At 51.9% G+C, this 14,970-nt stretch overlaps 1 protein-coding gene across 1 annotated transcript in view; it reads left to right on the top strand.

Moving 5' to 3' along the window:
* Positions 1–2,127: 2,127 nt before the first annotated feature.
* CCDC69 (coiled-coil domain containing 69) overlaps positions 2,128–14,970 on the top strand; it is a 34,374-nt gene continuing 21,531 nt past the window's right edge. Inside the window, exon 1 of the mRNA XM_019464463.2 lies at positions 2,128–2,309. Coding sequence (XP_019320008.2) covers positions 2,262–2,309 — 48 coding nt within the window. The 5' untranslated portion in view covers positions 2,128–2,261. The remainder of the gene's footprint in view (positions 2,310–14,970) is intronic.

Genomic DNA, 14,970 nt, shown 5'->3' with positions numbered 1-14,970 from the left:
TTCAGCATGAAGGTCCTTTGGCTGTGCTATTCCTCCTGGAATTCCTCTTCCCTCTCCTTACCCGCCATAGTCTCTTACCTTCTTTAATCCTAATAATTTCCCCGAGGAGTACACAACTTAACATTAGCTTTATCACCTGTTTTCTATTGTTCTCCCTCTTTTTCTATGTATAGGTGTAATGTAAGAAAAAGAAAAGGCAGATTATAACTAATTCAAGGACAAGACCTGAGTCTTCTTCCCTTTACGTTCACTATGCCTTGTCCAAAAGGTGACCGATCATCCCAGTGGGCCCAGGACTGAGGGGACATGGGACCTCCAGAGCTAAAAGTGCAGAAACACTGAGCAAATCAGCATGAGTGAGCCACCCCACTTGCCCAAGAAGCGGGCACATCGTACCTGCTCATTGATTGGTAACTACGGTAGACATTTCTGCTGTTGGCCAGTATTTCTGGTTCTCTCCTTCCGGATACGTATTGTACTTTCCCGCCCCCTTGAAGCAGAACATGACTATGTGACTTGCTTTGGCCAATAAAATGTGAGTGGATTTCAGGTGTGTCAGTTCTGAGCAGAAGCATTTAAGACCCTTTGCACCATTCCCTTCTATATGCTCTCCTCTTGCCCTGGCGAACCCTGAAGGCATAGGGTTGAAAGGACTGCATCATAGGACGGTGCAGAATGTCTGCGTACTGCAGGGCCCCCTGCCTCCCCACGCTGGACATGGAGTGTGAACAAAACTTAGCTTTCCTCGCAGTGAGTCACTGCAACTTTATGTGTTTCATTACCGCAGTAGAACCTAACCTAACCTAACCTGACTGGTACATCAACCACTGAAAATTCCATTAGCCAACCTTATTCAAACTCAAGCTGCAAAGCAAAACACAACACAACAAACAAACAAAAACCTTGCATGCTCGTGCATGAGCAGGGGAGGGGCAGAGAGAGAGGGAGAGAGAGAGAGAGAGAGAGAGAGAGAGAGAGAGAGAGAATCCCAAGCAGGCCGCATGCTGTCAGTGCAGAGCAGGATATGGGGCTCAGTCTCACCAGCCACGAGATCGCGACCTGAGCCGAAGTGGCACACGTAACTGACTGAGCCGCCCAAGCACCCTGATAATTTCTATTTCTAACTAAGATGTCTGGTACTGCAGACACTGCTGATTTGGGGACCACATTTTGTGAATCACTGTCTTATATTATTCTTCCTTCCATGAGCCTAATATCATCTGGGTCTTTAGTTTCCTTTCTTAGAGCCTGCTACAATTGGTCTTATAGTCTGTGGAGCGGGAATATGTGGTCTCATATTCTTTCCTCACTCATGACTGAGAGCGCCTTTTACGTGGCCATACCTCCCCAAGTGTCTCCGGGCCTTGTATAATTTGCTAATACACACACACACACATGCACACTGACTTTCAAAGTTAGGTGTGCTTTTTCTGCACTGCCACTCCCAGAAACCTCAGCTGGTAACAAAGTGAGGGTAAATAAAAGTTCTTTTCCCCGGGCATTGACATGTGATGTCCCTTATTCCCACGGCATCTGCCCGTCTGCTCCACAAGGTTGTTGTGATGGGTAACATCTATCCAGGATGGACAGAGTAGTACAGACGCTCGTGAACTGGAAAGAGCTATGGACCCAGAAGTAAAGGAGGCATTACCACTGAACAAAGTATCATTATGTATTTGTAGGGACGTGGCTCGAAGCTTAGGTTCAGGAGTTAGAACTGGAATTTATTTGGGCTCTGGTACTTCCTAGTTATGTGAGCTAAGGCAAATCACGTCTCTGATCCCCGTCTTCGTAACCTGTAAAGTGGAAGGAATAATACCTTCGTGGCAAGGAGATGGGAAAAAATAAAGTAATATGTACAAAGTAGCCAGGGCAGACCCAGCTCCCAGTAAATGGTAGCTGTTGTGTTTACTAAATCATTGTTTTCATTTTTCTTCCTGGCCTTGTCTCTGCCAAGGGTCGGGGAAAACATCCATTGTTCATAGGGATCTTCTCTGCCCTGGCCCAAAGTTGTCACCATTTACGGAGAGTCTGGTCACTTGCCGCGGGCGGTGCCACCGCGAACCCCGAGGCCCTGCTCTTCGGGTATTTACGGCGCGCGGCCGCCCCAGCTCCGACTCAAGTCTGCGCTTCCAGGTTCAGTTTCAGGGTCTCGCCGGCAGCCCCGGCCGGCGGGCGCGCAGCGGGCGGCGGGGCCCGGGAGGCTGGGTCCTCGGGGGCCCCGGAGCAGGCAGGCGGCGTCCGGGAGTCCCCGGAGGAGGATGGGCTGCGGACACAGCCGGCCGAGCTGCTGCAAAGCCCCCAAAAAGGTAAAGGGCTCCGGCGGCGAAGTTTGCCTTCAGAGGGGAGGAGGGTGCGGAACCGCTCCGCCGCAGGGACTGTCGGCGCCGCCGGCCCCCCGCCGGTCCCCCCCGGGGTGCCAGGCGGAGGACGGCCAGAGGCCGGCGCGGAGGGAGGCGGGGAAAGCTCGGCCAGGCGACGCTCTTTCCCCCACCAACCCCCCGGCCCCGGGCTGAGCCGCGCGGGGCAGCCGAGTTTAGCCACACGGCCCCCGGGCCCGGGAAGCGCAGCTAATTCCGGCTGCCTGAGTAGGGAAATGTCTAGTGCTGTGGCAGGTGCCCTCTTCCTTCGGTCTGGGCGCAGCTTCGCTGTGTGGCCACGGACTAGTGACTTGACCTCTCTGGGCCTTCCGCTTTTCCCACCGTTCGGAGGCAGATTATCTCTAAGGCCGCTACTCGCAGAATGGTCCACGGGTTTACAGCAGCGGCACCACCCGGGACCTGTTTGAAATGCAGAATCTCAGGCTCTGCCCCGGAGCTGCCAAAATAGAACCTGACTTTTTTAACGAGATACCGGGTGCTCACAACAGGCTTTAAAGTTTGAGAAGCGCCCGTCTGGAGCCTCCTCGAGGCCCCAAAGCCGGTGCATGTGGGCCGTCCTGGGGGTAGCTGGGAGGGGCCAAAGAGGGAGGAGATCTGCAGCCTGCTGCTGCCCTTCCTTTCCTTCCTGTCCCTCCCCCGAGGGGCCTCGGAGCTGGGTTAGGACCCAGGGGACTCGACTCGGGTTTCTGACAGTGGGCCCAGCTGCCCCTTGAAGTCTGACCAGCCCAGAAGGTCAGAGCCTGGGGCCGGAGGACTGTCCTCGGGGGACAGCCCCGGGCACAGAGAGGGAAGAGGGGACCCTCAAGTTCTAACTTCTCTTCCTACTACTGCCTGCCTTTCTGCCAGGTGGGGACAGGTGGTCCCATAAACTTGATGAGCCTCTGGAGACCTTGAGAGGCTCCAAGCTGCCATAAAATGTAGTTATTTTTCATAAAACTTGAATCTCCCTGCTCTCTGCTCCTGCTTTGCTAAGGCCAAGACAAGCTTTCCCTGCCTTGTGCCTAGTTCTAGTTCAGGAAGATGAGTTTTCCCCCCAAGTACAAGCCTCTCCCACTTTCCTTGCTCCTCCTTTATTCCTAGTTCAAAAAACCTCACCAAGCTCTGACCCAGAAAGAGTCACATCTTCCCTTAATCCCACAGGGAAACTGAGGCTTGCCTGAAGCAGTGGAAGCAGAGGGCTGGCTGACAGGGATGGTGGGCAGATAGAGCCGAGCCTGGCTTGCGACTGGAATGAGCTGGTGATAGGTGGATGTCAGTTCTGGCTCTGCCATAAACAGGCTGTGTATCCCCGAGCAAACCCTCAGCCCTCTCGGGGCCTCGGTTTCTCCCTCTGCGTGGAGAGGAAGAGAGATGAGTGGGATGACTTCTAAGGGTCGGAGGGTCCGTGTTCTCTGAACCCATGTCAGCATCTGAGTCTGCAAAGTGAGCCGAGTGTGATTTCCATCTAAGCAGGGACAGAAGGAGACTGGAAGAGGAGCCCTGGTCTAGGCATGACCCTTCCAACAGTGAGCATGGGTTCCCTTGCCTCCTGGCCCTTCTGAGAGCCTTACCAGCTGTCCCTGTCTGTCCTTGGTACAGCCTGAACTGGACCCTCCCGCCCCAAGCTTTGAAGGGCAAGTCAAGTCCACACAGACTATCCGAGTGGGAAAGGGCCCTGGGTCTCGCCTGGGCTGATATACCCAGTATACAGATGGGAGGTTAAGGCCTGGAGAAGGGAAGGAGTAACTTAGAGCAGACCCCGGGTATCCAGCCCCCTAGTCCAGTGCTCTTTGTCCCCACCCCAACTCTGTGCTTCATGTGGCTTCTTAGTGATTCCAAAGCCTTTTGGCATCAAAGCCTTCACTCTGTGGCCTCAGGGCAGTCTGGCCTTCCTTCCCTGCCCCAGCAACGCCAGGCCTCTGCCCCTGTGCAGCGGGACTTACAGGCCAGTTCTGTTTAAAGTTCATGCCTGTTTCCATCCCTCCAGGCTGTGCTCCTGCCCAATTTCTTATCCAAGGATGCTCCCAAGGCCATCCTCACAGGCTGTCAGTCCCCTGGGGGGACACAGGGCTCTAAGGATGGGAGGTGCAAAGATGAGCTCAGACTACAGAAGGGTCAGATCGAGGCAACGATGACTCACCCTTAGTGGCAGTTGACAGAGTACTCACGCTCACATCCTGCGGGCCTCGCAAAAGCCCTGGGAGCTAGGCTGAGCTGCAGGGTCTTCACCACTCCACAGGTGAGGACACGAAGGTTCAGAGGCGTGATGTGTCCAAAGTCATAGAGCCGGCTGGGGATAAAGCTGTACAGCTGAGCTTGGTTTGCCACACCCGGCCTGATGCTCATCGCCGGTACAGAGCAGGTGCTGTGGAAATATTTGAGTGAGCAAATGGGGGCAAACAAGAGCCAGGCTAAGCCAGGGTGAGCCTGGGGTGCAACAATAGTACCTCCTTCAGCCTCAAGAGATACAGGACGGCTCCTTGGATTGGGGCAAAGGGGGGTGTGGGGATGCCTTGACTGAGTGCTGAAGGTTTGGGAGGAGTTACAGTCGAGGCAGAGGGAAGAGCCTGAGCCAAGGCTGAACCAGAGAGAGCCCAGTATGGTGGGGCTCCTTGGGGAGAGTGGAGGTGACAGGCGGCGAGGAATGAGTCTGGAACTTTCAGCGGGGACTACCCTGGCTACGGACAGGGGCTTGACCACTAGGACCTCTCTGTCCTTCCAAGTTCAGGGATGAGAGGGTTTGCTGAGTTCTGTAGTCTCCTGTGCCTGGTGGCCTTAGCTGAGAGACCCGGCCTGAGGCTAAGCCACTGATTGGGATGAGTTGACATCCTGACGAATGAATGCCTGAGTGGGGATCGCTGGCAGCTGGGTGCTGTGGAGCCATCTACACCACATGGTCCTTCCTAAACCCATCTTGACTGAGACCATGGGTGATGTGGTCATGTCCCCAGGAGGCCTTGGGCGGAGGATGGACAGAGGGGAGGGACCAAGGAAACAAATTTTCCATGGACTTGCCTGTAGAAGTGACATGGGAGTACAGAGGGACCTTCCATCCCCGGTAGCTTACCAGGGATGGGGAGGGGCTCCCAGTGCCTCGCAGTGGCCCCCCTGTGTGTGTGCCTGGCATGATGTCAGAACTGCCCAGTGCCCCGGGCTTTGGCTCTGGCCCCGGCACCTCAGCCCTGAGTAGAGTGTCGGAGAACTCACTTGGTCCTGCTCCCACAGCTGGGTCCTCAATGGGTGTCTTTCAGGAGCCCTTCATGAACACTTCCCGGTAGCAGGCCAGGAGAGAGAGAGAGGGAGGGCTGCAGAAGTGATTGACGTGGAAGAGCCCGGGCGTAGGCATAAATAATTCCGAAACAAAACCATGGATGCTAAGGGTGTGGGCTTTAGAGCTGGGTTCACGCATTGTTTTCTTCCCTCGGCACAGCAGGCTCTGGGCTAGGTGCTGCTTCAGTCCTGGCTCTGTCGCAGGTCCATGAAGTGACCGTGGAAAGGGCGTGGCTTCTTTGTGCCTCGGTTTCTCCATCTGTAAGATAGGCATGAGATTAGCTGCCAGGTCATAGGGTTGTTCTAGAGATTAGATGAAAGAATGCACGCAGGAGAGTCCCTGATACACGGGCTGGCAAGTACTGTGCTGTTGATAAGAGGGCGTGTGCATAATGTCAAAAGGGAGACCCAGTTATACTTTAAGGACATCACTGCCTGGATTGGACCCGAAGAAAGCAAACAGGGATGTGAGAGACAGGGGGACATGAATGTCCTTGGAAGGCTTTGGGGATTGGGGCAATGAAGCCTGGAACCTGGCCGTTACCTCCAACCCTCTGAAGCGTTGCCAAGGGGGCTTGGGGAGCAGCCTTGTTCTCTGTTGTTCCAGAAGGCAGAATTGTGGCCAGTGAGGGGAAGCTAAAGGAAGCCAGATTCTACTTCTCATGGGGAAGAAAGGTAGTGAGTTCTCCATCTCTGGAGGAGTTCAAGCAGAGGTCAGGTGACATTTTGGCAAGAACAGAAGGGGGGATTGGGACTAGCAAGTATTTAGGATTCCGCTTAAGAAATCTAATTCTGATTATTATAATGTTTAAGGCAAAATTTCGGAACTTGGAAAAATATAAAGAACTTTAAAAATCACTTTTAATCCCACCATTAAGACATAGCCTCTGTGTATATTTCGGTGTCATTCTATTTTCCCTACTGTATATATAATATACATGAGGGTGACTATTTTTATACAATTGGGAATATATATATATATTTTTCTAGAGAGTGCGCATGTGGGTACAAGCAGGGGAGGGGCAGAGGGAGTGGGAGAGATTATCTTAAGCAGGCTCCACACTCAGCAGGGATCCATGACCCTGGGATCATGACCTGAGCCAGAATCAAGAGTTGGATGCTCACCCGGCTGAGCCACCCACGTGCCCCAGGAATATGTTTTAAATAGCCATACTCTAGTTAATATTTTCTGGGTGCATTTTTGTTAAATCGTCCACAGAAACATGATTTTTAATGGCCACCTAATATTCTGTGGATGTTCCATGGCTTATTTAACCAGTTTGGACCGTTGGTTGTTTATATGCCCTAGTCCTGTGCTCATTTTTCATGAGCATCCTTGTGTTTTCATGCTAAGGAGGGAGAGGGTGGCTTTGAGCTCAGAGGGGAGCAGAGGGACTGAGGGGTGGCTTCCTGAGACAGCTGGGTTTTGAAGGTTGGTGGGATGGGGGCTAGACGGTTGTTTTGGGGTAAGTGGGAAATAGGAAAGTCCGGGCCCCTGACATCTGGTCAGTAGGAACAGGGCAAATCTGACCTTTTAGCTTGGTTTGCTGAGGGTGGGGTGGTCGGGAGTATGAAAGGAAGCTGACTTTCCTGGGCACCGAGCCCTCTGCCCCAAGCATCATGGAGACGTTGGTGTGTATGTAGCCTCCGAGCTAATGATTTTTGCCCAGTCTGTAAAATCATGCCAGCTAAAGCCCTTACGGGCTTCCATACATATGCATTCTGAAAATCTTGTGAGATTGAAAGCCAGATTTCTGTTTTATAAAGGGACATCTGTACCCTGTGACCTAAGACGATTAGAAAAATTTCTAATAATCCTTGCCTTAGAGACTCAATCTTTGGCAACACATTTTCTGCACATGTACATGTTTTTAATTCTATTCTTTTCCTTTGTAGTTGAATTCCCAGGTGGCTGGCATAGGTCCCTCAAGGGCCCCCAGCCACCTAAAGACTTGCATCTTTGCCAAAATTGGGTGTTGAGTTTGGGGCCTGTGCTTCATGTCTTTTGTTGTTGTTGTTGTAAAGAGAACAGGAAAGATAAAACTTCAAATTAGTTGCCCAGAAGCAGGCTGCTATGTCGGTCAAGCTGGTGACACTCTTGGGTGGGGGGGGGGGATGGCCACCTGACCTCTCAGTATTTGTAGATCAGGTAGTAAACGAGTGTCTGAAATCTGCCTAGGAAAAGGTTTCTAAAGGGCCTCGATAAAACATTCATGTTCGAAGAAGAAACCTGGAAAAAGTAGGAACACCCTCCAATAAAAGGAAGAACCTGATGGTTGGCCCGAGTTCTGGGGGCACTTGGGGTTCCATCTTTGTCTTCTCAGTCCTCCACCCTCAGAGCACTGTGAACCGTGCAGGATGACCTGGAGGCAGGGCAGGACCCGGAGGGAGAGCAGGGGGAGCCCCTGTGAGCACACCGTGGGCAGAGAGAAGGCGCAAGAGAACGTCCATCCTTCTTCAGCGTGTGGAGATCTAAACCTGCCCATTACCTGAAGACAAGTCACCTGGCATTTCTCGCCAGGTGAATTTTAATCCCTGAAAATCGTTGATCTTGTCACTTTATTTTCAAACCTGAATCTTCCCGAACATCTAGGCCAGATGCCTTACAATACCTAAAACACCCCTCCCACGTCCATGCTTTTCCCCCAGATAAGTGATGTACAACCTGACCTACTTCCACGTCTCCCTCTCCCCCAATGGTGGAGCTCTTTCACTGAGTGTGCCAGAACCTTGTAGACCTCCTTGCCATTTCTCCATGGCTCCACACCACCCTACTTGCTGCCGCTCCTTAAGGAAATAGCCTTGATGTTAGGAAATTTATCTGTACTGGAAATTTATCTGTACCCCCCCCCCCAACTCATGTGCACCTAGAACCCATGAATGTGACCTTATTTTGGAGATGGGATCCAGTTAGGATGAGGTCATACTGGATTAGGATGGGCCTTCATCCAATGACAGTTATCCTCATAAGAACAGGAAATTTTGGACAGGGAGAAGGCCATGCGGTAACAGAAGCAGGGATTGGAAGGATGCGGACGCACAGGCCAAGGGACACCAAGACTTGCTGGCAACTGCCAGAAGCCAGGAGAAGGAGCTAGGACGGATTCTTCCTCAGAACCTCCAGAAGGAACCCACTCACCTGACAACCTTGCTTTTGGACTTGTAGCCTCCAGAACTGTGGGAGAGCACACTTCCGTTTTAAGGCTCCATCTTTGTGGTGATTTGCTACAGCAGCCCTGGGGAGCTTGTATGTCTTCGGGTTAATGGCTCCCACCCTCGCGCTCAGCCTTCGCCCCTGCCTTGCCAGCAGTCAAGGTGGACAGCAAGAGCCCACCCTTGGACCCATGGCTCACCAGAAGAGTAGGGAGCGTGGCAAACGCGGAGGTGCTTGGACGAGGAGGCCCAGATGCTTTTGGCCACCGGCCACCGGCCGCGGCACCTGCGGAGGCAAGGGCCGCCCTGGGAGTCAGCAGTGGACTGACTCCTGCCTCTTCCACTAACTTGCTATGGGATGGCAGATAGGAGGTTCTCTCCCTGGGCCCTGACTTCTCCATCTGTAAAATGACTGCTGTGGCTGCTTTTAGGCTTAGAGAGAGGTATTTCTTCTTGTTAATTTCTTTGCACACAAGTAAAGTTTAAATACACTGTTGTGGGTTTTTTTAATTTATTTTTTATGTTTTTACTTTATTTTTGAGAGAGAGACAGAGACAGAGCATGAGTAGGGGAGGGGCAGAGAGAGAGGGAGACACAGAATGTGAAGCAGGTTCCAAGCTGTCAGCACAGAGCCCAACGCGGGGCTCGAACCCACAAACCGTGAGATCATGACCTGAGCTGAAGTCGGACGCTTAACCGACTGAGCCACCCAGGCGCCCCGGAATATACTGTTGTTTAAAAAGTCCTAAGAACTAAGGTAAAACTAATGCTACCCCTCCTTGGCCACAGCAATCTTCGTCCTTTCTCTGGAGATGACAAACAAGTGCCATCAACCTGTGCTTTTCTTGGCCCTTTACTCTGTTCTTTTGTGCGCAGTAGAAATAGTTTATTTGCATATTGGTGGTCTACCAGATGCCTTTCCAACTGGGTATGTAACATGTGCTTCAGTTTTTAAACTTACGAGTGACATCGCAGAGTATTAGGTATCTTAGTGTATCGAGCCAGCCCCCACTACAGATGTGAGGCTGGTTTCCAGTGTGCCTCTGTTACAAACGACTCTGCTGTGAGCGCCCTGGAGGTGCCGTGTCCTCACTGACGGGCACCTCTCTGCTAAGCACTGCGATTGCAGGGGGGTGGGGTATGCCACCTGTAAGCTGGGGTGGCTGCTGAGGTCCCCGTCAGCTTGCCCTTCCTTTTATTGCCTCCCCACGGGGGCTGCTCGAGAACAGAGGGTGGTGTGAAGGGTGCAGGAGACCCACCCAGGCCCTCCTGAGCAAAGGCACCTCCTTTCTTGTCCTCTGGAGAAGCCCTCTTCATGCAGGGGTTGACGGCTGAGTGTGTCGGATCACCTGCCCTGCTCTGCCCAGAGCAAACGAGTGTGACGGGATTGATACAGGATGAGGTGTCCGGATGACCTCCCTCTGCCCTTCTTCTATATCCCAAGTGTGTCAAAACCAGAAGGACTCCGATGTATCCCATTGCCCAACTCCGTGCCAGAAAGAGGAGGAAACAGAAGCCCAGAGAGGGTAGGGTACTTTCCCAAGGTCACACAGCAGGCACGTGGCAAGCCAGGGTTTTGACTCTGAACACCCACTGGGGAGTTTGCCATTGGGTTGGGGAGCAAGGTGGCTGTCTGGCAGGGTTACCTGTGCTCTCGGCACGTCTCTTGCCCTGCCCCGGCCACTGACGTCGTTTTCTGCCCCACTCCTTCAGGGTCTCAGACTGACCCAAATGCCAGAAATGGTGCAGACTGCCGTGTCCAGCACCAGACCCTCTAAGGTGATCAGAACTGGCAGACGCCCTGGGAAGCTGGTAGGGGGCCGGAAAAGGTAGGCTCTGGGGAGGAGGAAAAGGAATGTGGTGCATTGGAAAGCCTTTGTCTGGGCCTCAGCCTCTCTGTCTGTGAATGAGGATGAGCTCTGCATTCAAGGCCTGCCGCGCCGACTGCCATGGTCTGACTCAGTAGTCCTGGTGCTTAAGAGGCAGGTGGTTCTGTCCTCCCCTGAGGTCTCATTCATCAGTCGATCAGATAAGAGCAGTCGAGACCACATCCGCCCCTGACTGGGGTGCTCTGGGGGCATCACAGGTGTTCAGAGAATAGGCGGTGGCCCCCCAGCACAGCCGAGTGCAGGCTGGCCCTCCTCCCTTTAGGTCGGTTGTATCACCACACTGATCTGTATCCCCGGGGCAGTCAGTTGTGGCTGACCCCACGCTGTATGATATGAACAAATTGAACTAAATCTTCACCGCCCCAGGTACTGGTAAAATGAAATCAAATTCCGGCATTACTTTGGCAAAATACTTCTGCCCATTTTAGAGGTAGGGAAGCTGAGGCCTGTGTGTATGGTGATCAGAGCCTCTGTGATTTGGGTGGGAACGCTAATTTCTCAACAGCCCTGAACTTTTAGGCCTTGCCTTTCCTCCCACTTCTGGAGGGGGCCCTTGGGGCCTCCACCCCCACCTCCTTCCTGCCTCTACCTCAGCCAATAGGCTTGGCCTGTGGTTGGTAAGCTTCTGAAACTGCTGGTGTGGGGCCCCACCCACGCTGAGTCCAGACACCGGAAAGGCAGCTCAGATACAGCAGGGACTGAGTCCCTCAAGGCCCCAAATCATCTATCCCCTACACTTCAGCTACTGGGATCAATCTGGTGTTTGCATAAAGGAAACGGAAGGGCCTCCAGCCTCCTTGAATCCAGGTTCTCATTAGGGCTCTGCTCCCATGCTTTGAGGCCTCTGGCAAATGCTGCCCATCCCACCACTGGGCCTCAGGTTTTCCATCTGGAAATAGGAGGTGGGGATTGGAATAAACTGTCTCCAGGGGCCCTTCCAATCCTGCCTTCTGGGTCCCAGGAAGCGTTCCTCGGCCAGAATAGGTGTGATAGAACTATGTGGCCAAGGCAAGTTACGGGACAGGAAAGGAACAGGTAACTAAAGGGTCCTTTGATTACTGAACTCTCTAAGCTAAGCAGGAATAACGAGGGGATATGTCATACCACTCCATCAGAAATACACAAAGCCCGAAGGCCCACGGAAAGCATGGAGTGATGGTCCCCACAGCGAGGTTAGTGATGGTCCTAAAGTGTCTTCAGGAGGCTGAGCTATCCTCAGGGCTGCCCTTGGCTTCCACCATAGCAGGAGTCCCAAGGTGAGGAAGAGCTGGGCGGCTCCATCCGAGCTGCTTCTGCCTTACTCACTCTTGCCTGATGCAGCTCACAATTTGAGGGAAGTAGACTATGGAAATTCACCTGTACTACAAAGTACTACAACCCTGGTAATACTCTACAGAGCCCTCTGATACAATGTTAATGCTGGTGGGTTTCACATCCCATCTGCACTTTATGCTTAGCGGAGGTCTTTCCTTGCTGAACATCAAGGATACTTCACAGAATTTCAGACTGTTGGAGTTGAAGGTCCTCTGTGATCTCTCAGTCTAACCTGCGAAATGAAGGTTGCCTCTTCTTGCACGCTACCAGTGACGGAGAACTCACTACCACCGCCAAACCCCAACCTCTAGTAAGGCAGCTTATCTCTGTTCCGGGGACAGTTCTGAAATTCTTCTTCATGCTGAACTGAAACTTCTCGAAACTTCTAGTCCTCAGCCACAGTCCTGCCCTCCAAGGCTGTGGGCCACACACTAGAGCCTCCACCTTAGGATAGTCCTGTGAGATTTGAAGGCAGTGGCCAGGTTTTCTTGTCTGTTCTTGAGGCGGACCAACTTGTTCTGTTAATAGCACCTCCCATACTTTGGTTTCGTGCCTCCTGCCACGTCTTGTCAGCTGCTTCTGGATGCATTCAGTTTGTCAGTTTACCCTTCAAAATGCAAGCATATTCTAGGGGTCTCACTAGACCCGATGTGAGCTCACCTGGCACCGCCCTCCCTCTCTGCCCTGACTGTGCCACATCCCGTTACAGACCAGGTTTGCTTCAGGTTGAACCCAAAGCAGGGGTCTGGTCTGCTTGAACAAGAAGATGGGCCCCACAACCATGGTTGCTGCCAAGATATAAAGGCCCTGGGGTGCCTGGGTGGCTCAGTCGGTTGGGCGTCTGACTTCAGCTCAGGTCATGATCTCACGGTCTGTGAGTTCGAGCCCCGCGTTGGGCTCTGTGCTGACAGCTCAGAGCCTGGAGCCTGTTTCAGATTCTGTGTCTGCCTCTCTCTGACTCTCCCCCACTCATGCTGTGTCTCTCTCTGTCTCAAAAATAAAAAAACGTTAAAAAAAAAAAAAAAAAGATATAAAGGCCCTGTTTCCAGCCTTATTAGTTGAAGGGCTGCCCTTGAGTTCAAAGGAACTGAAGAGAACACCTGTTCCAACCCTGGTGCATGACAGATAGAGACACTGAGGACCAGAGTGGGGGACTTGCCTAACGTCTCATAGTAAAGCTGGAACCCGGGTCTTCAGGTGTCTCCCCCAGTCCTGTGTTCTCCCTACGTCCTGTGCTGCCAGCTGCCCCTCGAGCTCTCTTCTCCCAAGTTTCTCTTAACTCAGGAAACCCCACTGACCTTGCTAGCCCTCCTCCAGAGCTCAATCCGAATGCCCCACCCCCAGCCCTGGGCCTCCCCGCTCTGCTTTTGGAAGGGGAAATTCTTGTGTTCCCCTCCCAGCTCCTGTCCTCTCCCACTGCAGGGTGAACTCTGCTCCGTGGCCTCTGAGGAGGAAGCTGCCAGAGTCCCAACCTGGGGATTTTCCATGCAGTAGTTGCTTATCAATTCCTACTCGGCCCTGGGCTCTGTGTCCCCAGGCTTTCGTGATTTCGGAACCACCTGCATAGATGGGCAGATGGGAGCTTCCTGGCACGTGTAGCACCCTTGGATTCTGTGGGTCTAGAACTGGGCCTGCGGGCTGTGTTAAACAAGCACTCTAGGTGGTTCTAATACGGGAGGCTCATAGGCCACATTCCTAGAAATACTGTTCTGGGCATCATAACACACATGCTGGGACAAATCCCAAGTGGATTTCAAAAATGGTCCTGGTCCTCAAGGAGCCCCTTGGCCTAGCTGGAGAAACCTGGGTAGCCAGGTAGGTACTCACATGGGTGTCTGAACAGACACTGGAGCATAGAGCTGATAGGAACTAACTCAGCCCTGGGGAGAGACAGAGGAGAAATGTTACATGAACTCAGCCCGGAAGCCTGAGAGTGTACGTCATGCTGGGATGGTCTTGAGCAGCTTGGGATGCTCTTGGACACGTGGATGTGCATATTGGGACCAGAAGTGCAATAGGCCTGTTTAGTTGGGCCCAGCAAATTTGCCGATTATTTTGTAAAAATGATACTGTTCCATGTTGGCAAGGTTGCAGTGACGCTGGCCTTCTTGTGTGCTGTTAGTGGGTGAGTTCTTTTAACCTTTCTGGAGGGTAGAACCCATAGCTTTGGCTACGTAACAAAGTCAGTATGTTCACTAAAGCATAATTCGGAAATTAAAAAATGGAAATAATTCAAATACTCATGCAGATTATGCGTTAAATGGTTGAATTCATCCACAAGGATGTAATGTTCGAGTCATGAAAATTAATATGTGTACAGAATATTTAATGCCATGTAGTAAATGCTCATAATATATTTGAAAAATTAAAATATCAGGAAGCATAGGTAACATTCCTTTAATGAATAAATCATTACTACTACTATAATCGGAAGAAGATGTTTACAAATATTTACTAAGGAAGGAAGGCGGACAAGGAGGTTGGTAGCCTGAGGACGGATGGTGATGAGTCTTGGATGTTATTTGACGGAGTAATCCTGGGGAGTGATTTCGTTAGGATCTGGGGACTCAGGCGCACAGTCACATCCTGCCTGTGGTCTGGAGGCTGTTCGTGGAGAAGAGTTTTTCACTTCTCTGTGGCTGTTATTTGGGAGAAGACAGTTTCTCATGAGCTTTATGATCTGACTTCAGGCCAGTCTGAGGGAGATCTCCCAAAGCATTTCAGGGTCTTTGTTCTTCAGAAAGTAATAAACTCAGGCAATGTTTGAGCTCTTAGAATATGTCAGACATTATAGGTGCATTATCCCATCTAATCCTTAAAGCAACGTTAGAAATCCGAGGTTTGGAGAGGCCATACAGTCACACGGGGTTTGATTTAAGATTCGAATCCAGGTCTGGGTAATTCTAGAATCCCAGAGTTCTTAACCACGCAGCTCCAGTCTCTAAAGGGCTGAGACTTCTTTCTTTTTTTTTTTTTTTTTTTAA

Source organism: Panthera pardus, unplaced genomic scaffold (genome assembly GCF_024362965.1).
Source record: "Panthera pardus isolate Hobbes unplaced genomic scaffold, ASM2436296v1 HiC_scaffold_2, whole genome shotgun sequence".
Lineage (NCBI taxonomy): Eukaryota > Metazoa > Chordata > Mammalia > Carnivora > Felidae > Panthera > Panthera pardus.
This window is presented reverse-complemented; position numbering and strand designations above follow the sequence as displayed.